We start from the raw sequence: 25,013 nt of genomic DNA, 5'->3' as shown, positions 1-25,013 counted from the left end.
AGATGTAGTTCAACCTTTGGATGTGTGCCTCAACAAGATGATCAAGGATCATGTTCACGCCAAATAGAATAGACAGATGGTTGCTCCAGATAAACCATCACAAGAGTGGAAACATGCACACTATTATCTTGGGAAGTTTTGTCCTCATCTTGTGGGATGCTGTTTGTCTGCAAAGGGCAAAGAGATCATTCAAAAATGTGAAATTTTCAATGGATGGAGGGAAGAATGACGTGTTGTGGAAGGATGACACCAAAATCTGATCCAGAATACGATCTCTTCAATAATGCCATAGCTAAGATGACTCAGAATGAACCTGATGACCACTCCACCCCAGATGCCAAAGACAGAATATGACAGGTTATAAAATACTTGTACTGTAGCTAAAGGAATCTTTGTACAATTTATAAGCTATGTAACATTAACTTATGAATTTCTCCCCCCCCCCCATTTTAAAATAGTGACATAATGGAAATAAGCACTTTGAAATCTATAGTAACCATCTGCTTTGTCACAAACTTTAAATTTGCCTATATTCATTTATCTCCTTCTTTTAGAACAATGTACTGGTACTTACATTTATCAAAATCATAGAGAGCTCATTAAGTAAGGTAAGTACTAAAAAGATATGCCTTCACTAAAACTGAAGGTCAGTGAACCACTTTGAAGTTTCCATATTAAAAATGTTATCTAAATATAATAGAAAAGATTAATCTACTGCTTATTGATTAATTTAGCAACAATTTAGCTATGTCCAACATAGATAGTCTATTGCAAAAATATAACAATGCAGAAGTGATGACACAAACAGATGAACTTACTCCAACATCTCTTTTATAGATCACATTTGTTCCTTCCAGTGCAATCTTCCGGAGATTTAAATGACATCTTGTTTTAAAGACACAGACTACGTTTGTTATCAAAATATCCAGTGCAATATCATTGTCGGGTTCCATGGGTATGGCTTGTTATCCAACTGATCAACAGACAGCATACCATCTAGATAGTGCTATACTAGATTAGAAGAAAAAAACGTTAACTTAACATGTGGTGCTCTCAATACAATAATAATCTACTGCTAGAGTTTCTTATTAAAATATCATCCATGAAACAAGTCAGTAAAATTTACATGCTACGACAAGTCACATTTTGCCAAGTATAATACTGCAAAGGATGTAATACTGGACAGACCCATAAATTAGTCACAATTTTCTGGTTATGCTCGACAGTTAGGAATCTAAAGTACTTACCATAGCCAGCTGGGCAGCCAATTCTAGAGTCTGAGTAAAGGCAGATATAAACAAAGTCTAGCAGAAAGGACACCAGTGAACCTTTAAGCGGAATAAAAATAGTATCTCAGTTTTAATATCAGCTTGTTTTATAGCTTAATGCTCTTGAAACTGCTATATATAATAATAACCACAAAAAAGAAACTAGCGTTCAAAAAACCCAATATATTCACACAATAACTGTAATGGATGCTCTGCTCCTCAATATTAAAAGCAAAACTTGGGCATATTGTTCAAAAGGAAATGACCTAGATATAATGTTTGCGACAAATTAATATTTAAGCTTGTTGTTTTTTCATGCTCAATATCACAACTTAATTAGGAAGCGTTTGCTGACAACAGAGGCCATTATTCCACATCACAAGCCATCATAAACTAGATAAATGTAGAAGATCTCAGTGAGACAACTAAAACAGCCAATTTACCTAACTCACCGTTACTCGGAACAAAAGCAATCACCAGATTTCTCAGCCACTGAAAAACTATATACTGCAACATGTAAATTTAACACACGTGGTGAAAAGATTTACATTGATGCACCTTAAACTATAACCCTTAAAAATATGCAAATCATAATTAAAACAGACAAAAGACAATGATTTTACATATAAACTATGAGTGGAAAAAAGTGTACAAAATCCCAAAGATCAAAAGTCCAAACCAGAAGATGAAACTTATTTTCACTCAGTTCTTTTGATTTTTGCAATTATGAATGGTATCCAAGTAACAGAATACCTAAGCTGCAAAGTGCTAAAATATGTTCCCAGCCAACCAATCCTGAAGTGGATGTAGCTGAAAGCTCTTGGAGGAGGATGCTATGAGTTGATACTGTGCATGATGGAAATGTGCTCCGAAGTGTTTATTTTGAATAGTCAATGTCTTCATCGTGAAGAATTTATAGTCCTAAGTGTGGTGGTTACAGGTTTATTCAACAGACCGTGGGTCTTGTTTAAAAGTATTTTGAAGTGTACAGTATTTAGAAGGACTCTTTGTAAGGCGACGATGACTCTTCAACTTGATGGGTGACAGGCAGGCCATAAATCTTCATTTGTTAGAATTCTATTTTAAGCAATTTTGATTTTCTACATTTCTCTCACAAGGAGGGAAAGGGGTGAGAGGGGGAGGAGCAGGAGGAGAGATGGATGGTTTCTATCTGCAGGCTCTGGATGTTTTTTTTCTCTGATGCTCCTAGCATGTATAAGTTTTAACATGCTGCAGTTCAATTTGAAGGTTGTCGTCAGGCAGAAGCTTTAACTTAAATGATTCTCAGTGCTGTTCAGTCTCAAGTTCTCCTGCTTACTGCTTCAAAAAGCACAGCCTGACTCTTTGCAACACTTAGTCAAATTGAAAAACTCACCTGGTTTTTCAGTAACAGTATTTCAACTTGTATTCCAGTTCACAGTTCCAAACAGATATGGTGTCTAACACTTAAACATAGATAAAAGTGTAACAGGAAAAATATTTATAGTTTATGGAAAATTGCTTTCAATGTTCAAATGTCAAAGAACTAGTGCATATTTTTGTCAATGTTAGTTTCCTTTAAGCTTCAAAAAACATGGTTCAATATTTATTTTATTCATTAATGGGATGTGGGCATCATTGAATGGCCAGCATTTATTACCCATTTCTAACTGCCCTTAAGAATGTGCTGGTAAGCTGCCTTCTTGAACCAATGCAGTTCATGTTGTGTAGACGCACCCACAATGCTATTAAGTAGGGAATTCGAGGATTTTGACCAAACAATGAAGGTACATCAATACACTTCCAGATCAGGAGTGACTTGCAAGGGAACTACTCAGGGCAAATCTTTTGCCCATGCTCTTCTGGTTGGAGTTAGACCTGGGATTGGAAGGTGTTGCCCAAGGAGCTTTTGTGAATTTCTGCAGTGCAATTTGTAGATGGTACACACTGCTGCTATTTTCTGAGTGTCAGTGGTGAAGAGATTTCTTGTTTGTGGATGTTCTGACAATCAAGTGGACTGCTTCATCCTGGAATTTGTCAAGCTTCTCAAATACTGGGGAGCTGCACTCACCCAAGCAAGGAAGAATTCTATCATACTCTTGATGTGTACTTTGTAAACAGTGGGCAGACTTTGAGGAGTTATGACATGAGGTACTTGCTGAAGAATTCCTATCCTCTGATCAGCAATTGCAGCCACAGTACCTATACCATTGGTCCAGTTGAGTTTTTCGTCAACATTAAACCCCAGGATGTTTACAGTGAGAGATTAAATGATGGAAATACCAAGGGACGACGGTTGGATTATTTCTGATTACAGATGGTCATTGCCTGGTACTCGTGTGGCGCAAAAGGTTAATTGCTGCTCGTCAGCCCAAACCAGGGTACTGTCTAGATCTTGCTGCATTTAAACATGTACTGCTGAAAAATGATGTATGGTGCTGAACAGTTTTTTGATGACTGCACATCACCACTTCTGACATTAGGATCAAGGGAAGATCACTGATGAAACAGTTGAAGATGGATAGGCCTATGACAGTACCCTGAGGAACTCATGTTGATATATTGTGCAACTTAGGTAACTAACCTCCAATAACCATCTTCTTTTGTGACACGTATGACCCTAAGCAGAGAGATTTTGCCCCGATTATCACTGACTCCAGTATTGCTGGGACTCCTGGATGCTTCACTGTCAAATGCGGCCTTGATGCCAAGAACAGTCACTCTCACCTCCCAGCTGGAGCTGAGCTCTTCTGTCTATTTTGAACCTGGACTGTAATGAAATCAGGAACTGAATGGCCTCTGGTGTTACCACAAACCCACAAGTTATTGCTTAGCAAATGCTGCTTGATAACACCATTAATTACCCCTTTGATCATCTTAGTGATGAGATGAAGACTGTCCAGGTTAGATTAGTATTGCATGTGTGTGTCCAAGACACATGGGAAAATCTCCACACTCAGATCGATACTCGTGATTTTAAAACCTTCTCTTAACCACCTCCTCTCCAAAGAGAACAGTCCCAACATCTTCAGTGTCCTCATAACTGAAATTTCACATTTTTGGAACCATTTTTGTAAATTGCTTCTGTGTTCTCTCCATTGCACTCTGACCTTTCCTATAATGTGTGACCCACAATGGTACTCAATACTTCAGCTGAGGTCTAACAAGTGTCTTGAACATTTTTGAAAGTTCATCATCACCTCCCTGCTCTTGTACTTCATGTCCCTATTAATAGAGCTGAGAACACTGTCTGCTTTTGTCTTGATTTGGAGGTGTTGGTGTTGGACTGGGGTGTACAAAGTTAAAAATCACGCAAAACCAGGTTATAGTCCAATAGGTTTATTTGGATGCACTAGCTTTCAGAGTGCTGTTCCTTCATCAGGTGGTTGAAGGAGCAGCGCTCTGAAAGCAAGTGCTTCCAAATAAACCTGTTGGACTATAACCTGGTGTTGTGTGATTTCTGCTTTTGCCTTGTCACCTTCAATGATCTGTGCATACATATACACAGAGCCCTCCACTCTGCACCCCCTCTAGAATTTTGTATTGTCTTTGAATGTTTTTCTGATTAAAAAGTGCATCATCTCTCACTTCTCTGTGTGAACCTCATCTGCCGCCTAACTTCCCACTCCCCCAAGTTGTTATTGTCCTTTTGGAGTTTCACAATGCCCTCCTTACAATTCTTCCAAGTTTAGTGTCAGAACATGAGAAAAAATACAATGTACTCCAAGTGGGATAATTCAACGCCCATTAACAGGTAACTCAACAGCACAACTACTGACTGAGTTTCTAGAGTTCAAAAGGTGGACTTTCAATCTGTAGCAGGTGATTAAGGAACCATCCAGTGGAAATAAACAGACTTGCCCTCATTGACACCAGGCTGCATGCTGCAAATGCATCTGTAAAAGTCCCATTTTCACATCGAAGATACCCTCCATGGTGAGATGTGGCACTGTCACCATACTGGATTGGACAGGTATGGAACAGACCTAGCAACCCAAGAAATCCTTAAAGTGCTACAGATCATCAGCAGAATTGTACTCCAACATGATCTGCACTCTCATGACCCAGCATACCACCCACTCTATCTTTAGTGTCAAGCCAAGGAAGCAACTCTGCAGGACAGCATACCACCAGCAGCACAAAATACACCCAAGGATGAGGTCAAGCTACTTACATGCCAAACGGCATAAGTAGCAATACAGGGTTAAACGATTCCAAAACCAGAGATCAAATCTAAGTTTAGAGATGGGAAAATTTACAGTAATGAACATAGAAATTGCTTAGAAACTAAACAATTAGTTTGTTTATCTTCGTGGAAAAGTATACAGAACATTTCCTAGAAAGATGAAGGAACCAAATTACTTGTGAAATTGAGAACTAAAATACATAAATGAATAAAGTTGTACTGGAAAAATTAACTGGATTCAAAATTGACAAATCCCCTGAACAAGTTGGGCAATAACACACCATTGACAGTGTTTAATGAGATGGTTCTGAAATAGTGGACACATTACTGAATATCTTGCAAAATTCCACAAACTCTGGAAAGCTTCCTGCACACTAGAAAGTAGCAAATTTAATAAAGGAGGAAGAGGGAGAATAGGAAACTGCAGGCCTGTTAGTTTGATATTGGCAGCAGGAATGTTAGAATGTATTATAAAGAATGCCTTAACTGGACATTTTGAACATGATGGCTGAACTGGGCACAGTCAACATGGATTTATGATAGAGAAATTATGTTTGATAAAATTTGTTGGAGCTTTGAGGATACTATTTGTCACACATAAAAGAGAACCAGAGAGTCTAGGCCCAGAGACAATTTTTTTGAAAATGTATTCACATTCACATTCATGTTCAATGGCTAAGCCCATCCCTAACTGCCCCTGAAAAGATGGTGGCGAGTACCTTTCTTGCACTACTGCAGTCCCTTTAATGTAGGTATATCCGTAGTGCTGTAGGAAAATGAGTTCCAGAATTTTTGATCCAACAAGTGTGATGGAACAGAGTGATAGTTCCAAGTCATAATTATGTGGAGCTTGGAGGGGAATTTGCAAGTGGTGTTATTTACAAATATTGAGTCAGAGAGATATACAGCACGGAAACAGGCCTTTTGGTCCAACGTGCCCATACTGTCCAGATATCCTATATAAATCTAGTCCCATTTGCCAGTTTTTGGCCCATATCACTTTCTATTCATATACCCATCCAGATGCCTTTTAAATGTTGTAATTGTACCTGCCTCCACCACTTCCTCTGGCAGCTCATTCCATACACATGCCACCCTCTGCATAAAAAAGTTGTCCCTTAGGTCCCTTTTCTATCTTTCCCCTCTCACCTAAACCTCTGCCCTCGTGTTTTGGACTCCCCCATACAGAGAAAAAGACATTGCATATTTAACCGATCCATGCTCCACATGATTTTATAACGCTGTATAAGATCACCCTTCAGCTTCTGACACTCAAGGGAAAGTTGCCCCAGCCTATTCAGCTTCTCTCTATACATCAAGCCCTCCAACCCTGGCAACATCTTCGTAAATCTTTGCTGAACGTTTCCAAGTTTCACAATATGTATTCTATAGGAGGGAGACCAAGATTACTCCAGAAGTGGCCTAACCAATGTCCTGTACAGCCACAGCATGACCTCCCAACTCCTATACTTCTTCACTATCCTATCTAACTGTGACTCCACTTCCAAGGAGTATGAACCTGCACTCCAAAGTCTCTTTGTTCAGCAACACTCCCTAGGACCTTACCATTAAGTGTACAAGTCCTGCCCTGATTTGCCTTTCCAAAATGCAGCACCTCACTGCCCTTATTATTCAAGGCGTAGAGGTCACTGGTTTGGAGGTGGTGTCAGCTGAACCTTGGCAAATTCTGAATTTTGAATCCTTTGGAACTCTCTACCCTAGAGGACTGTAGAAGCTGAATTATTGAGCATGTTAAAAACAGAAATCAATATATTTCTGCAGCCTAATGACATCGAGATGTCGTCACGGCATGGAGATAATGTGGCAGTGGCACTGAGGCAGATGATGAGCCATGAACCAGATGAATGTTGGAGCAATCTTGACAGGCTGCTATTCCTCTTCCAGTGTTCTAGTACTGTATTTTGGTATATCAAATAACTGAGTTAGAAACAAATTCATTCACTGTACTGTTATAAATCAATCCCAGCTAAGCTTCTTGATTGACAAATCTGTTCAACCTTCTGAAATAAAGAATGTCCTGGCCCCAGACTTTGGGAGGGCAAAATATTAGCTGTAAAGAGCAATTTAAAATCGAAATTTCAGCTGAATCCACTTGAAGGTTCGTAAACAGAATGAGTTTTTTAAAGTACAGGTATATTAGCAAAGCTGCAAACAATATATGTAATCAGAGAAGACTTAAAAATACACCGAGGATCAGGAGAAATGACGTTTCGGACATAGGCCCTTCATTGGGAATGTTATCACATTCCCGATGAAAGGTCTATGCCCAAAACATTGACTCTCCTGCTCCTCAGATGCTGCCTGACCTGCTGAGCTTTTCGAGCACCACCCTTTTTGACTCTGATCCCCAGCATCTGTAGTCCTCACTTTCTCCTAGCTAACATTTATTGCCCACCTTAATTATCCTGAGTGGTTCAATAAGTCATTTCAGAAAGTAATTAAGAGTCAAATCCACTTCAATGGGTTTTCAGTCACATGTAGACCAGAATAGAGAAGGAAAGCTGTCATCCTTAAAAGGAACACGAGTCAACCAGATGGTTGTGTTCTTACAACAACTGCAGGGTCACCAGAACTGAGATTTTGAGGAGGTGAGCAGTTCATCAATTTCACTAACACCTTTCACTCTGACCTCAAATTCACCTGGACTATTTCAGACACCTCCCTCCCCTTCCTGGAGCTCTCCATCTGACTAACCACGCACATCTACTACAAGCTTTCCAACTCCCACAGCTACCTCGACTACACCTCCTCCCACCCTAACTCCTGTAAAAATGCCATTCTTTATTTCCCAATTTCTCCACCTCCGCCGCATCTATTCCCAGGATGACTAATTCCACCTTAGAAAATCCCAGATGGCCTCCTTTTTCCAAAGTCCTCACGTTCTCCCTGCTGAAGGTTATGATTTGGTAATGCACCTGTTGCCCTTTTCCATCAAAGCATAGAAGAACACAGATTAGTGAGGTAATCCTAAAGAGGTTTTGGCAATTCATGAATAGCACAGACTATAGCCAGACCACACAGGCAACTGATGAACAGGTGCCAATCAAGTAGACCATACCTGGGAGATGTTGAGCTTTTCAAGTGTAATTACAGTTGCATCCACCCTGACAAGTCAAGAATACTCCATCACACGTCTGGCTTGCTTTGCGGGTGGTGGAGAGGATTTCCGGAGCCCAGCTTTTGACCTGGTGTAGCAGACATGATATTTATGTCAGTTGTCAACTAATGTTGATGGTGTGAACTCGGCAATGCTGATGCCATTGAATGTCGGTAAGTAGTTAGGTCCTTATGCTGGAAATGGTCACTGCCTGGTAATTCTGGTAAACCATTATTTAAGATTTAACAGCCCAAACCAGGGCTGTCCAGATCTTACTGTTTGTAGGCAGGGACAATGGAATTATTGGAGGAATTGCAAATACAGCTAACTGATAATATGTCATCAGCAGGCAACCCCATTTCTATCTTTCTGATGAGGAAAGATCACCAATAAGGGCTGGGAACACAAATGGTATCCTGGGGCTGAGGCAATGCTAGGCCAATTAAAAGGAGACGATTAAGAACTGACTTAGAAGGGATTTGGAATTAGAAGGGTTGAGAAGTTTGGACAGAGAGTGTAAGGAGAATTGTCACAGTGTAAAATGGTGGGGGCTGAGGAAGATGACAAAACACTTGGCTGAGTAGACTGCTTTGCTGTTAGTGCCAAAGTGGTTGTGCAATCATCGAACATAACTTTTAGATAGCTTGATACAAATATTTTAGAAGAAAATTTTTGAAGTTATGACCTCAAAATGTCTTAAAGTTTATCATAGCAAATACTATTTTGGAAATGCATTTATTTGTCATATTTATAATCATGCCACAAATCTCAAGGTGATTCAGAGACATATAATCAAACAAAATTAGGTGCCAAAAAAACATTAAGACAGATGCCAAAGCAGAGGTGCATGAGCACTCTGGTTCAGCCTCAACTGGATGATTCCAACCAATTCTGAGCACCATGCTTTAGGAAGGACGTGAAGTCATTAGAGATGATGAAGAAAAAATTTACAACTATGATATCAAAAATGAGGGAATTCAGTTGAGTGGATAGTTTGGAGAAGGTTGACAGAAGATTTGACAAAGCTGCTCAAAAACATAATCAGACTGGATAGAGTGGGCAGGGAGATGTCCCTATTGGCAAAAGGACTGAGATGATGATTTAAGACAAATAGTAAAAGAACCCAGAGAAATTATGATTATTTTGTTCAGTAAGCGGTTCGGGTTTGGAATTCACTGATGGATAGTATGGTGGAAGCAGGTTCAATCATGGCTATCAAAGGGACACTGGATGCTTATTTGAAGAGAAAAAATTTGAATGGTTACAAGCAATGTTCCTCTTTTTTTCTTCAGTACAGACCTCCAAGGATCACATGTCGCCGCAACTCCAGAACTGGAAGTAAATGCAGTGAACAGTGTTGGCGCAGACACACATCTAACAGAGTTGTTCTTATAGATGGCAGACACACACAGATGGGCCAAATGCCCTCCTTCCATAATTCAACATTTTGGACAAGAAAAGAATACTTGGAAGGGTGGTACAACAGTTAACAAGGTGAGAGAGTTCCAGACTCGAGAAAATGTGTTTTTAAATGGAGAGAGATAACTTATTTTGAGAGAGGACTGTACCTATGCGGCTGGAACCATTTGCCATATCAGCGAGCATGAAGAGTCCAAGAAAGAAGGGTAGACTGGTCAGTTTAAATAGGAGAAAGTGAGAACTGCAGAGTCGAGAGAGTGATGCTGGAAGGGCTTATGCCTGAAACGTCGATTCTCCTTTCCTTGGATGCTGCCCAACCTGCTATGATTTTTCAGTACCATACTCTCAACTCTGGTCAGTTTAAGTGGCAAAGAGGAGAAGTCAGCAAAAGGTGGGTCAGAGAGACAAGAATTTGAGATGAGAAACCATACACAAAGGAGTTAAGCTAGAGGCAAAACTGTATTGACAGCAGTATAGGCACAACTATCAGAAAGGAGGAATGAAATTATTGGAGACAATTAAATAAATTTTCTCAATCTTAGTGCATGGTAAAACTTCAAACTCTACACATTTTGAAAATGACAGCTGTTATTGGGACGTGGTGTGGCATGATTGGGTCCATAGGGAAAAAAAGAAGTGAAATGAGAAAGCAGTAAAAAAGCAGTGGTTAGGTACAACAGTCAAAAATAGATTTACAGGAACTTCAGATTACATGTTGACAGATAAATGAGCAGTAAATGCAAAGAAAGAAATACAATGCATAGACAGGAACCATAAAAATTTTAAATAACTGACCAAATGAATTCTCTTTTTAATTAGTCAAATAATACATGCTTGCTACAAATGTAATCAGATCTTTCTGAACAGTATCTTGACATCTTTTAGTCAAAAATCTCACCTAAAAGATCACACTTCAAATCACACAGCACTCCCTATTTTGTAATGATGTGTCAACTTCAACTACATTCTCATGTTCTGAAACCACCTTGAGTAAGGGACAGAAATGCTACTGTTGGGACACAGGTGAAACATACATTTAGGCCACTAACCCCCACTACAATAGCTGCATCATTCAGCTCTCTGCTTTGCACAAAGAATTGAGAGACTGATCTGTGTTTTTTTTAAAAACTTTTATCTTTCTGGACTCACCCTTTATTACTAATCTGTGAGAATTTATTACAATTTTAATTCTTCTTGCATTTAGTAATTTAAAAAACTCATTTTTTAAAAAATTCAACACCAAAAATATTTATTAACCATTCCCATCTGCTCTGCAGACGTTTTTGGTGAGCCACCTACTTGAACTGCAACAAAACATGTGATGTGGCTGAGAAGTGAATTCCAGGTTTTGGCACACAAAGATCAATTTTAAATAAAAATTTAAATGAGAACACAAAGTGCAGGAGATTCTCAGGAATTCTGGGAGCATCTATGCACTGACAGTGAGTGAGCAAGAGTGAAAGAAGGAAAGAAGTCAAATCTCACTCTTCACATAACTAATTCTTAAGAAGTTATGATAACTCGAAACTCAATGTTGCTCTCTCCACAGATGCTGCCACAATTACTTTCTGTTTGCAGTTCAGATTTCTAGCATCTTCAATACTTTGATTTTACTTTAAACATATATTCTAGGTGGCTCTTGCATGCTCACAGCCTTTTATATGATTGTCTTGTAAATATTCTTAAAGGTTTTCATTGGGGCTCCTAAGCTTATGTCTAGACATCCGCATGCTGCATTTATGATTCAACAAATTTTACCCCCTCCTCTTTCTTCAAATTTTGAAGTTCATCTTCCTCCTGAGGCAAAATGATCAAGATTCAATTGTTGGATGGAATTACCTGTGAAAACATGAGTGAACATTACAAACTAAGACACGACTGCATAACTCAGGAAATTATATTTTAATTCTTCTGATAACATGTTCAGAAAATGGGGACAAAGAACATAATACATGCACAAACTATAAAATCGTTTTTATATCAGGATTTGTCTACATTGTACATGATTATATAAAATGACTCACCAGACTTCAAAATCCAGTATAGTTTTACCCTCCCAATGGTTGGCATTCTTTGTTTAGCAGCAGCCTTTTTCTCTTTTGAGGCACATCTCCACCCTGGCCTTCACTTCAGACCTGTACCATGAGTTACTTTTTAAAACCTGCCACGTTTTATAAGGCCATTCAGAAATTGCCTTAGATTTGTTAGTAATCCTGATGCGAAAGATGCAAGATGGATCTAATGGAGAAAAGATCAATCGTTGTTGCATTTTGTTGGGAATCCGGGAAAGTCTTTTTTCTTTAAATTATTGATCAAGAATATGGGTCTCTTTTTCTGATGAAAGGTGACCTTTAGCCCTACCTTTATGGTGATACACAGTTTCCTTCATGTTCATGCCACTTTACTACAAATTATTTCTTAAACATCAAATGAATAGCCAATTCCTCAGCTTGTTGAGAAGGGGCGGTGATAATCACAGAACATTTTAACCTACATATTAACCAGAAAGTCAGGTGAGCAAAGGGGGCCTACACGAGGGTTTCATAGCAATTTTGTTTTGAGATTGTTACCTTTACTGCATTGATTAATCCTATCCTATTGCAAAATCACCTCAAAGTTAAGGTGCCCCTTGACAGCAGTGATCATAATTAGCTTGAATTTTACCTTCAGCTTGAGAATGAAGTAGATCTGAAACTACTTCTTAAAATGTGAGCAAAAGGAATTATAAGGGCATAAAAGAGCTAAAATGAAGTGATAAACTAGTTTAAAGAATAGGTCAACAAGGTACAGTGGCAGAAATGTCAGGCTATCCTTTTTATACTGAATGTAGTACTACCGTTGCAGTCTAACTAAAAAGTTTTGTCCAGCTCCAACATAAACTCCCTACTCTTCTAACCTATGACATAGCTGATAAAAGGCAAGATAAAAGGTGTAAGCTTTCTTAATGAACCTATTAACCTGCTGCTTTCAGGAATCTATGGTCAAGCATTCAAAAGCTGTTCCTCTGAGCTGTCTAATATCTTATCATTCATTGGGTACTCCCTTGTTTTGTTATTTCCTCCAAAGTGCATCACCTCACAATTCCATTTGACATTAAGATACCCACTTGACCAATCTGTCTCACAAAATTATTTATTAGCCACCTCCCCCGCCCCCCCCCACTCCCATTCCCCTCTCCCCACAAATGATGCTTTTTTTTCTCATTTGCAAAGTGCACCCTTGAAGTAACTGCAAGTTAGGAATTGAAAAGGAGGGAGAAATTCAAAAAATTAGTATGGAGGGTGCTGTTGGGAGTGGAAGGCTACAGGGTGACCTTCAAGGTCTATAAAGCCATGACGGGCATGGATAGGGTGCACAGCCTTTTCCCAGGGCAAGGAAGTCCAAAACTAGAGAGCCTAGGTTTAAGGTGAGAGGGAAAAGATTTAAAAGGGACCGGAGGCATAACTTTTTCATGCAGAAGGTGGTGCGCGCATGAAATGAGCTGCTACAGCAAGTGGTGGAAACAAGTACATGAATAGGAAGGGTTTAGAGGGATATAGGCTAAATGCTGGCAAATGGGACTAGATCAGCTTTGGATATCTAGTCAGCATGGATGAGTTAGACCCAAGAGTCTTTCTGTGCTGTATAACTCTATGACTCAATGATAATTGTTGGAACTGCAAGATTACCAGCCTTCAGGTCCTAGTGGATTTCATCCTAGGGTTTTAAAAGTGGCTCACGTGATAGTTGATGCGTTGACTTTCATTTTCTAAAACTCATTTGTTTAGATTGGAAACTAGCTAATATAATTATACAAAAAAGGAGGAAGGAAGAAACTAGAGGCCAGTTATCTTAACATCTGTTATAGGGAAAAATGTTAGAAGCTAATATTAAAGATGTTATAACAGGGCACTTGCATTTCTGGTGATGTAAACATTCCAAAAATTTGATAGGAAATTTGCTTTCATGATCTGGTTAATAGTGGTACCTGTTTCAATAGTGCACTTAGTTTTAGCTATTGTCTCCACAGCAGATTTGTTCGTCCATTCTCACAGACTGACACTAACATCGAAATCTCTTGCTGCAAATATTTGATGAGTTAGCAAGTGTTAGGACTTCTGGCTTGAAATCTGCTTTGTACTTCAATATTTTTGCAGAAGGAGCCATTTCTGTTGGTGCAGAGCAGACTGTACTTTCTTCTTAAACTCCCACCAGCTTCTTGGCAAAAAGACCAATATTGCCTGCTTGATATTTGTGCTGACTTACAAGTTGAATAAAACTTGCATTTCAGAGGTTAAAAAAAATTCAGGTCTCTTAATCAACATTTTCATCCAAATATTTGATGAGGAGACAAGACAAAATACAGTGGAATGTTCTATTGTTTTTTACTCAGCAACTTAATCTAACTGCTTTAGTCTTCTGATAGAGGTGATGTCCATGTAGATCCAGCACACACAACTGGCCTATTTAGATCCATCATTATTATAATCATACTTGACCAGCAAGTGGTTCAGGATTCAACTGGCCATGCTTTTTACATTCTGAAACATCAATCTATTATTTATATAATGCCTTCATCTTGGTCAACTTTCCTAAGATATCTCACCTGAGCATCAAATGAAATTTGATATTGGTCCACATAAGCAGATGACAAAAGACTTGATCAAATAGGTAGGTTTTAAGGAGCATTTCAAAAGACATTCAAAAGACAAAGGACAGCTGAAGTCATGCTGTTGGTGGAATGATTAATATCAGATTGCTCAAGAGGACAGAAATGGACTGACCTTAACAGTACTTAGGGTTGGACTAGAAGTGGGTGGTCAGTCAAGCGTGTGTTGGAATGATCAATTTTGGAGGCAACGAAGGCATGCATTAGGCTTTCACAGCAGGATGGGAAATCAGACAGAATTAAATTATGTTAAAGAGCTTGGAAAAGGGGCATCTTAGTAGAGTTGCAATGTGTTTGGCAAGTCTTCTCAGGATTAAATATCTAACTAATACTGCAAGCAATCTCATTCAGCAACAGAAAGATGCCAGAGAGGGATGGAGTCAGTGGCTTATAAACAGTATTTTTCAGTCAACACCACAAATTCTATCAGGACTGATAAAAAGTAGCTTGGAGGGCAGGATGATTGTAGGATGGCAGCAAGTGGCAGGCAGGGTTAAGTCTAGTCCAGCAGGGATGCACAGCAATTGAGAAGGGGGTAGGGGTTAGAACCGGATAACTAGCACTGGATATTTGACAAGCAGTCGGAAAATTTTGAAATAGTGGAGATTAAAAAGAAGAAATAATGGAGGGGAGCTCTTGTGTACACTGCTATCAGGTGACGATGCTGGATTTCCAGACTTAGCTCATGAGGATGGTTTTGAAGATGACAGACAGGAGGAATTAAGGATTACTCCTTGGAGAATGGACATAACAGGTCTAAAGCGGCAAGAGGAACCAGTGCAGGCATGTCATTGGCTATACCTGGGACAGATAAGAACGGAATCAGATGAGTACGGTCCTATCCACCCGAATAATGTTAGATCAATCAGAGGTGAATGATTAATTGCATCAAGTTTTGCAGACAGATGGAGGAGCTACAGTTAGCACTACCCTGAAGGAGCGCTTTTCAGATCACAGCATCATCGGGCAAGAGATTGCATAGGAAGGTACAGCAGAGTAAATTTGCAGAGGTCATTTCGTAGTTAAGAGACCAACACTTATTTCCACAAGCAATATCATGAACCCTGTATGGTGTGTTCCTTCCCCAATGTCAAGGTAATAATGATCAATGAGAGAGTGCGCTGAATATTCAATATTCTACAGAGACATCTCAGTACCAACGACAATGAAAGAGCAGTTAATGAACTCCACTGGTTGATACAACATAGGAATATAAAGCTAGCACCATTTGAATTACTGAATTATGTTAATTACAGTATTATGTTAATTACAGTAGGAAAAAGAAGATCAGTGTGTCACCTGAAGGATGATGCTCAGGGAAATGGTTCAGATTTTGGAGGAGTCCAGACCTGTTCTGCAGCAGGAGTCACTTGATCAAAACAGAGAGAAGGACTTCTCTAAGGTGAGGACCAACATCCTCAAAATGAAGGTTCTCTCACAGTTGAGAAGCACTTCAATTTGACTTCAAGGGGACTGGGAATCAGTACAAAGGATGAAGAGGATGCATAATGTGAGATTATAAGAGGACATATTCTCCTTCCATCTAATATGGTACTAAGAAGGGCAACAACAAATACAAAAACAGATTTACAATGCATACGTGTAAATTCATAGTGGGCAAGGAGGGCGAAAAATATCTTAAGTGTGTTCTGGCGAGTTTCCTTGAACAGAATGTAATTTGCCATAATAGAAATTATTGGAAACGTTTGTTATAGAACAATGAATGATCTTTAAGGAAAGGTGTCTAGGGTTAAAGAGGCAAGCAAAGTGACCCAGATGAATTGTATCAAGGTTGCGAAAGGAAGCAGGGCTGAAAATAACAGAAAGCCCTGCCATAATCTTCAAATATTAACACAATACAGAGATGATACCAGAGGATTGGAAAGTATCAAATGTGTCATTTTTATTCAAGGAAATGTCAGGACAATCCGAGTAACAGATCAGTATAATCAGCAGTGTGAGTATGATCTTGGAAAGAATAAATCGGGGGTGTGGGGGAATCTGCTTAAAAAAGCAGTTGGGAGAGGTTTGAATTGATTAAGGATAACCATGGCGGATTTGTAAAAGGCAGACCATAATTGTCAAATCAAATAGAAATAGAGTCATAGAGACGTACAGCATGGAAACAGACCCTTCGGTCCAGCTCGTCCATGCCGACCAGATATCCCAAGCCAATCTAGTCTCAACTGCCAGCATCTGGCCTATATCCCTCCAAACCCTTTCTATTCATATACCCATCCAGATGCCTTTTAAATGTTGCAATTGTACCAGCCTCCACCACTTCCTCTGGCAGCACATTCCATACACGTACCACCCTCTAAGTTAACTCTTAGGTCTCTTTTATATCTTTCCCTTCTCATCCTAAACAAACCTAGTTCTGGACTCTCCTACCCCAGGGAAAACACTCATTTTTTATCCTATCCAGGCCCCTCATGATTTTATAAATCTTTATAAGATCACCCCTCAGCCTCCGATGCTCCAGGGAAAACAGCCCTAGCCTACTCAACCTCTCCCTATAACTCAAATCCTCCAACCCTGGCAACATCCTTGTAAATCTTTTCTGAACCTTTTCAAATTTCACAACATCTTTCCGATAGGAAGGAGACCAGAACTGCACGCAATATTCCAACAGTGGCCTAACCAATGCCCTGTACAGCCGCAACATGACCACCTAACTCCTGTACTCAATGCTCTGACCAATAAAGGAAAGCACACCAAACGCCTTCTTTACTATCCTATCTACCTGGGACTCTACTTTCAAGGAGCTATCAACCTGCACTCCAAGGTCTCTTTGTTCAGCAACACTCCCTAGGACCTTACCATGAAGTGTATAAGTTCTGCTAAGATTTGCTTTCCCAATATGCAGCACCTCACATTTATCTAAATCAAACTGCATCTGCCACTTCTCAGCCCATTGACACATCTGAGGTAACCTTCTTCGCTGTCCACTACACCTCCAATTTTGGTGTCATCAGCAAACTTACTAACTGTACCTATTATGCTCACATCCAAATAATTTATATAATTGATGAAATGTAGTGGACCCAGCACTGATCCTTGTGGCACTCCACTGGTCACAGGCCTCCAGTCTGAAAAACAACCCTCCACCACCACACTGTATTCTACCTTTCAGCCAGTTCTGTACCAAATGGCTAGTTCTCCCTGTATTCCATGAGATCTAACCTTGCTCACCAGTCTCCCTTGGGGAACCCTGTCACATGCCTTACTGAAGTCGATGTAGATCACATCTATCGCTCTGCCCTCATCAATCCTCATTGTTACTTAGAGTCATAGAGATGTACAGCATGGAAACAGACCCACTTCTTCAAAAAAACTCAACCAAGTTTGTGAGACATGATTTCCCATGCATAAAGCCATGTTGGCTATCCCTAATCACTCCTTGCCTTCCCAAATACATGTATATCCTGTTCCTCAGGATCACCTCCAACAACTTGCCCACCATCAATGTCAGGCTCACTGGTCTATACTCCCCTGGCTTGTCCTTACCACCTTTCTTAAACAGTGGCACCACATTAGCCGAACTCCAGTCTTTTGGCACCTCACCTGTGACTATCGATGATACAAATATCTCAGTAAGAGACCCAGCAATCACTTCTTCAGCTTCCCAGACTTCTGGGGTACACCTGATCAGGTCCAGGGGATTTATCCACTTTTATGCTGATCTTTGAGGGGCCCTATTCTCTCCCTAGTTACCCTTTTATCCTTAATGTATTTGTAAAAACCCTTTGGATGCTCCTTAACTCTATTTGCCAAAGCTATCTCCTGTCCCCTTTTTGCCCTCCTGATTTCCCTCTTACTCCTACTTCCTTTATACTCTTCTAAGGATTCACTTGATCTATCCTGTCTATACCTGACATATGTTTCCTTCTTAACAAAACCCTCAATTTCTTTAGTCATCCAGCATTCCCTATACCTACCAGCCTTTCCTTTCACCCTAACAGGAATATACTTTCTCTGGATTCTCATTATCTAATTTCTGAAGGCTTCCCATTTTCCAGCTGTCCCTTATCTGTGAACATCTGCACCCAATCAACTTTTGAAAGTTCTTGTCTAATACCGTCAAAATTGGCCTTTCTCCAATTTAGAACTTCAGCTTTTAGATCTGGTCTATCCTTTTCCATCATTACTTTAAAACTAATAGAATTATGGTTGCTGGTCCCAAAGGGACACCTCAGTCAGCTGTCCTGCCTTATTTCCCAAGAGTAGGTTAAGTTTTGCACCTTCTCTAGTAGGCACACCCACATACAGAACCAGAAAGTTTTCTTGTACACACTTAAATTCCTCTCCATCTAAACCCTTAAAAGGTAAAAACAATGACTGCAGATGCTGGAAACCAGATTCTGGATTAGTGGTGCTGGAAAAGCACAGCAGTTCAGGCAGCATCCGAGGAGCAGTAAAATCGACGTTTCGGGCAAAAGACCTTCACATCAGGAATACAGGCAGAGTGCCTGAAGGGTGGAGAGATAAATGAGAGGAGGGTGGGGGTGGGGAGAAAGTAACAGAGTACGATAGGTAAGTGTGGATGGGGATGAAGGTGATAGGTCAGAGAGGAGGGTGGAGTGAATAGGTGGAAAAGAAGATAGGCAGGTAGGACAAGTCATGGGGACAGTGCTGAGCTGGAAGTTTGGAACTGGGATGAGGTGGGGGAAGGGGAAATGAGGCAACTGTTGAAGTCCACATTGATGCCCTGGGGTTGAAGTGTTCTGAGGCGGAAGACGAGGCGTTCTTCCTCCAGGCGTCTGGTGGTGAGGGAGCGGCAGTGAAGGAGGCCCAGGACCTCCATGTCCACAGCAGAGTGGGAGGGGGAGTTGAAATGTTGGGCCACAGGGCGGTGCGGTTGATTGGTGTGCATGTCGCAGAGATGTTCCCTAAAGCTAGGAGGCGTCCAGTCTCCCCAATGTAGAGGAGACTGCATCGGGAGCAACAGATACAATAAATGATATTGGTGGATGTGCAGGTAAAACTTTGATGGATGTGGAAGACTCCTTTAGGGCCTTGGATGGAGGTGAGGGAGGAGGTGTGGGCACAGGTTTTGCAATTCCTGCAGTGGCAGGGGAAGGTGCCAGGACGGAAGAGTGGGTTGTAGAGGGGCGTGGACCTGACCAGGTAGTCACAGAGGGAACGGTGTTTGCGGAAGGCGGAAAGGGGTGGGGAGGGAAATATATCCCTGGTGGTGGGATCCGTTTGGAGGTGGCGGAAATGTCGGTGGAGGATTTGGATTATGCGAAGGGTGGAAGATGAGCACCGGGGGCTTCTGTCCTTGTTACAGTTGGAGGGGTGTAGTCTGAGGGCAGAGGTGCAGGATGTGGATGAGATGCATTGGAGGGCATCTTTAACCACGTGGGAGGGGAAATTGTGGTCTCTAAAGAAGGAGGCCATCTGGAGTGTCCTGTGGTGGAACTAGTCCTCCTGGGAGCAGATACGGCGGAGGAATTGGGAATACAGGATGGCATTTTTGCAGGAGGTAGGGTGGGAAGAGGTGTAATCCAGGTAGCTGTGGGAGTCGGTGGGTTTGTAAAAAATATCAGTGTTAAGTCGGTCGTCATTGATGGAGATGCCCTCCACCTCCTCCAAGACTTCCGTTTCCCTGGCCCCAAACGCGTCATCTTCACCATGGACATCCAGTCCCTCTACACCTCCATCGCCATGACCAGGGCCTCCAAGCCCTCCAAGCCCTCCGTTTCTTCCTCTCCCGACGTCCTCAACAGTACCCTTCCACTGACACACTCATTCGTTTGGCCGAACTGATCCTCACCCTTAACAATTTCTCCTTCGAATCCTCCCACTTCCTCCAGACCAAAGGGGTAGCCATGGGCACCTGCATGGGCCCCAGCTATGCCTGTCTCGTTGCTGGCTACGTAGAACAGTCCATCTTCCATAATTACACCGGCACCACTCCCCACCTCTACCTCCGCTACACTGATGACTGCATTGGCATCACCTCGTGCTTTCGCGAGAAGGTTGAGCAATTCATCAACTTCACCAATACATTCCACCCCGACCTTCAATTTACCTGGTCCATCTCTGACACCTCCCTCCCCTTCCTGGACCTCTCCATCTCCATTAATGATGACAGACTTGACAGCGACTTTTTTTTTTTTTTTTACAAACCTACTGACTCCCACAGCTACCTGGATTACACCTCTTCCCACCCTACCTCCTGCAAAAATGCCATCCCGTCTTCCCAATTCCGCCGCCTCCACTGTATCTGCTCCCAGGAGGACCAGTTCCACCACAGAACACACCAGATGGCCTCCTTCTTTAGAGACCGCAATTTCCCTTCCCATGTGGTTAAAGATGCCCTCCAAAGGATCTCGTCCACATCCCACGTCTCCGCCCTCAGACCCCACCCCTCCAACCGTAACAAGGACAGAAGCCCCCTGGTGCTCACATTCCACCCTACCAACCTTCGCATAAACCAAATCATCCGCTGACATTTCCACCACCTCCAAACAGACCCCACCACCAGGGATATATTTCCCTCCCCACCCCTTTCAGCCTTTCGCAAACACACTACCTGGTCAGGTCCATGCCCCCCCCCTACAACCCACCCTCCCGTCCTGGCACTTTCCCCTGCCACCACAGGAATTGCAAAACCTTCACCCACAACTCCTCCCTCACCTACATCTAAGGCTCTAAAGGAGCCTTCCACATCCAAAGTTTTACCTGCACATCCACCAATATCATTTATTGCATCCGTTGCTCCCGATGCGGTCTCCTCTACATTGGACGCCTCCCAGCAGAGCGCTTTAGCGAACATCTCCGGGACACCCGCACCAATCAACCGCACCGCCCTGTGGCCCAACATTTCAACTCCCCCTCCCACTCTGCTGTGGACATGGAGGTCCTGGGCCTCCTTCACCGCCACTCCCTCACCACCAGACGCCTGGAGGAAGAATGCCTCATCTTCCGCCTCAGAACACTTCAACCCCAGGGCATCAATGTGAACTTCAACAGTTGCCTCATTTCCCCTTCCCCCACTTCATCCCAGTTCCAAACTTCCAGCTCAGCACTGTCTCCATGACTTGTCCTACCTGCCTATCTTCTTTTCCACCTATCCACTCCACACTCCTCTCTGACCTATCACGTTCATCCCATCCCCATTCACCCATTGTACTCTATGCTACTTTCTCCCCACCCCCACCCTCCTCTCATTTATCTCTCCACCCTTCAGGCACTCTGCCTGTATTCCTGATGAAGGGCTTTTGCCTGAAACGTTGATTTTATTGCTCCTTGGATGCTGCCTGAACTGCTGTGCTTTTCCAGCACCACTACTCCAGAATCTAAACCCTTAACACTATGGCAGTCCCAATTTGTATTTGGAAAGTTAAAATCCCCTACCATAACCACCCTATTATCCTTACAAGTTTGTTTCTCAACTTCCCTCTGACCATTAGGGGGTCTATAATACAATCCCAATAAGGTGATCATCCCTTTCTCATTTCTCAGTTCCACCGAAATAACTTCCTTGGATATATTTGCAGGAATATCCTCACTCAGCACAGCTGTAATGCTATCCCATACCAAAAACACCACTCCCCCTCCTCTCTTGCCTCCTTTTCTGTCCTTGCTGTAGCATTTGTATCCTGGAACATTAAGCTGCCAGTCCTGTCCATCCCTGAGCCACGTTTCTGCAATTGCTATGATATCCCAGTCCCATGTTCCTAACCATGCCCTGAGTTCATCTGCCTTCCCTGTTAGGCCTCTTGCATTGAAATAAATGCAGATTAATTTATCAGTCCTACCTTGTTTTCTGCCTTGTACCTGCCTGCCCTGACTGTTTGACTCACCTTTGTTCTCAACTGTACCAGTATCAGATTGAAATCTTTCCTCATTAATCTCCCTGGGTCGCACCCCTCCACCTTATTAGTTTCAATACTCCCGAGCAGCTCTAGCAAATCTCCCTGCCGGTGTATTAGACCCCTTCCAATTTAGATGCAATCCGTCCTTCTGGTACAGGTCACTTCTACCCCAAAATAGCTTCCAATGTTCCAAAAATGTGAATTCTTCTCCCGAACAATTGCTCCTCAGCGATGCTTTCATCTGGTCTATCCTTCTGTTCCTGCCCTCACTAGCTCGTAGCACCAGGAGTAATCCAGATATTACAACTCTTGAGGACCTCCTTTTTAAATTCCTGCCTAACTCTTGTAATCACCATTCAGAATCTCAACCTTTCCCCTTGCTATGTCGTTGGTTCCAATGTGTACAATGACCTCCTGCTGGCCCTTCTCCCCCGAGAGATCATTCTGCACCCTCTCTGAGCCATCCTTGATCCTTGCACCAAGGAAGCAACATACCATTCTGATTTTTTTGCTTTAATAGAGTAACTGAGGAGGTTGATGAAAATAACATAACAATCTTGAACAAGAAAACAAAGAACTGCAGATGCTGTAAATCAGAAACCAAAACAGAAATTGTTGGAAAAACCCAGCAGATCTGGTAGCATCTCTGGAGGGTAAGCAGAATTAACATTTGGGATCCAGTTCTGAAGAAGGGACACTGGACCAGAAATGTTAATTCTGCTTCCTCTCCAAAGATGCTGCCACGCGTGTTGAGTTGTTTTCCCAGCAATATCTGTTTTATGTTATTGATAATATTGCTGACCCAGTTCTGTGCAGTAGCAGCTGCTGTCTGGTCAGGCTGACCGTCCCAGCTCACTCATTCCTCTCCCTTGGCAACTGAACCCACTGAGAACCAGCTGGACCCTGCAGCAACCTAGACAACTCTATATCTGTATGTGGGAGGAAACATTCGTCGCTGTCTCACATTCGTTACATTACACTAATCATGTCACATTATAAATTCAAGGACACATACAGGACAGCAGCGAGGGGCCAACAGATTCTGGGGGTTGCGCTTTTACACCTGAAATAACCGAACACTTTGAGGACCAAACAAACCCTGAGGCCAGGTCAACCTCCAGACACAGACACACAGCGTCAATGAGTCGATGGGCCATCACCTCCTGAAGGTTCCGTCTATCCCTGTTTCCCCGATCACACTCACAGGAGGTCCGAGGTTCAGCACAACCTCACCGCCACCGATCCCGCTCTTAACGCCGCCGATTCCTTGCCATTTTTTTTTGTAATTCAAAGGCCCCAAACAAAACCGGATGTCGGAACTCCGCCGCGCATGTTCACAAAGTCCTAAAGAAAGTAATGGAAAGGCTCCTCACCGTTCTCTCCTTCGCATCGGCTCAGCCCACGCTCGACCGCCTGGCTCCGGATCCGGCTCCTCCTCCTCCTCCGATGTTGTTGATGTTGTTGTTGTTGTTGCTTGCAACGAGGCAGTTTAACGGTCCAGGAGCGAACGTTCCAACACTGACTGTTCGAGCACGCACCGAGACCCGGAAGCGTGCGGGCATCTTCTGACCGACAGCCGCACCCGCCAGTTGGAGGACAGCACCTGTTGGCAGACAGCCAATGAGAGCTAAGGATGGGCAGGATTTCCGGCGATCCGTTGATTTTGAATGCGGGGGGTCTTGTGGAGGAGGACGGGGCTGCGCGCGCTTTGCGCAGACTCAGTCGCGGTTCTGTGTCGGGATGGATTGAGTGTTTCGCGTTTGATACCAACGGCTGAAGAGAACGGTCCGGATGGTAGGGGTGGGCTGCAGCAGACTAGCATATGTAGAAATTTAAAAGCTCTGACAAAGGAAGGGGGGAACAAAAACCATGATGTAAAATTGTGTAATGTAAAGGTCTGCACCAATCGCTTTTTTTTTAAACCCCATTTCGTCTCTCGTATTATTTTTAGTCCTCTCTCCCTCATCTACCTATTTAACGTCTTTTTAAATGTGTTCCTGAGAAACGCTAGAAAAGGAACAAAAAGATCATCAGAAATTGCTAGAAAAAAAACGTCGCAGATCTGGCAGCATCTATGGAGGAAAAGCAGAATTGAAGTTTGAAATCTCGTCAGCCTTCAGAAAATGAAGCATGGATCGACGAATCTCATTTTTGGACCCAAAATTTTAAGCATTTGTTTAAAAAAATGCTAACTTGAAATTAATGTAATTTATATCACTTAGTTCAAGTAATGTTCACACAACAATACTGCATGCAAATTTCCTCCCAACCGAATTATCTCCTTTGTCTGGGATCTCTTTGTTTCACTTGATATTTTCTAATCTACCAGTTCAGCGATGTCATTACACACCTCTGGAGCAATTGGGATTTGAACCCAGGTCCTCAGGTATGGACACTATCACTGAGCCACAATGGCCCTCTTTTGTTTCCCATACTCAGTGGAATGCATCTGTGTCAGCCGTCTTTACATTTGAGGAGGGTGTCTACTCAGTATTGTGGCTTTCTGCTACATCTGTCTTACTGTGACTGAGCAGGCTGAATCTTGATTCATAGATCTTAGGAAAATATGGGG

At 42.1% G+C, this 25,013-nt stretch overlaps 1 protein-coding gene across 6 annotated transcripts in view; it reads right to left on the bottom strand.

Annotated features, from left to right (window-relative positions):
• Positions 1-24,009, bottom strand: part of tbpl1 (TBP-like 1) — a 48,772-nt gene extending 24,763 nt beyond the window's left edge. The window contains exons 1-6 of one of the 6 annotated variants that reach the window (XM_072553828.1): positions 23,815-24,009; positions 11,995-12,208; positions 11,729-11,809; positions 8,513-8,639; positions 1,248-1,328; positions 819-1,011 (exon numbers count right to left, since the gene is read on the bottom strand). In XM_072553828.1, coding sequence (XP_072409929.1) covers positions 819-953 — 135 coding nt within the window. In that variant the 5' untranslated portion in view covers positions 954-1,011; positions 1,248-1,328; positions 8,513-8,639; ... (1 more) ...; positions 11,995-12,208; positions 23,815-24,009. Of the gene's footprint in view, positions 1-818; positions 1,012-1,247; positions 1,329-8,512; positions 8,640-11,728; positions 11,810-11,994; positions 12,209-23,601; positions 23,725-23,814 lie in introns of those variants that run through there. The other 5 variants (XM_072553848.1, XM_072553867.1, XM_072553837.1 and 2 more) reach the window with 5 other exon arrangements.
• Between the last annotated feature and the right edge of the window lie 1,004 nt (positions 24,010-25,013).

This window comes from Chiloscyllium punctatum, chromosome 3 (assembly GCF_047496795.1).
Source record: "Chiloscyllium punctatum isolate Juve2018m chromosome 3, sChiPun1.3, whole genome shotgun sequence".
Classification (NCBI taxonomy): Eukaryota; Metazoa; Chordata; class Chondrichthyes; order Orectolobiformes; family Hemiscylliidae; genus Chiloscyllium; species Chiloscyllium punctatum.
This window is presented reverse-complemented; position numbering and strand designations above follow the sequence as displayed.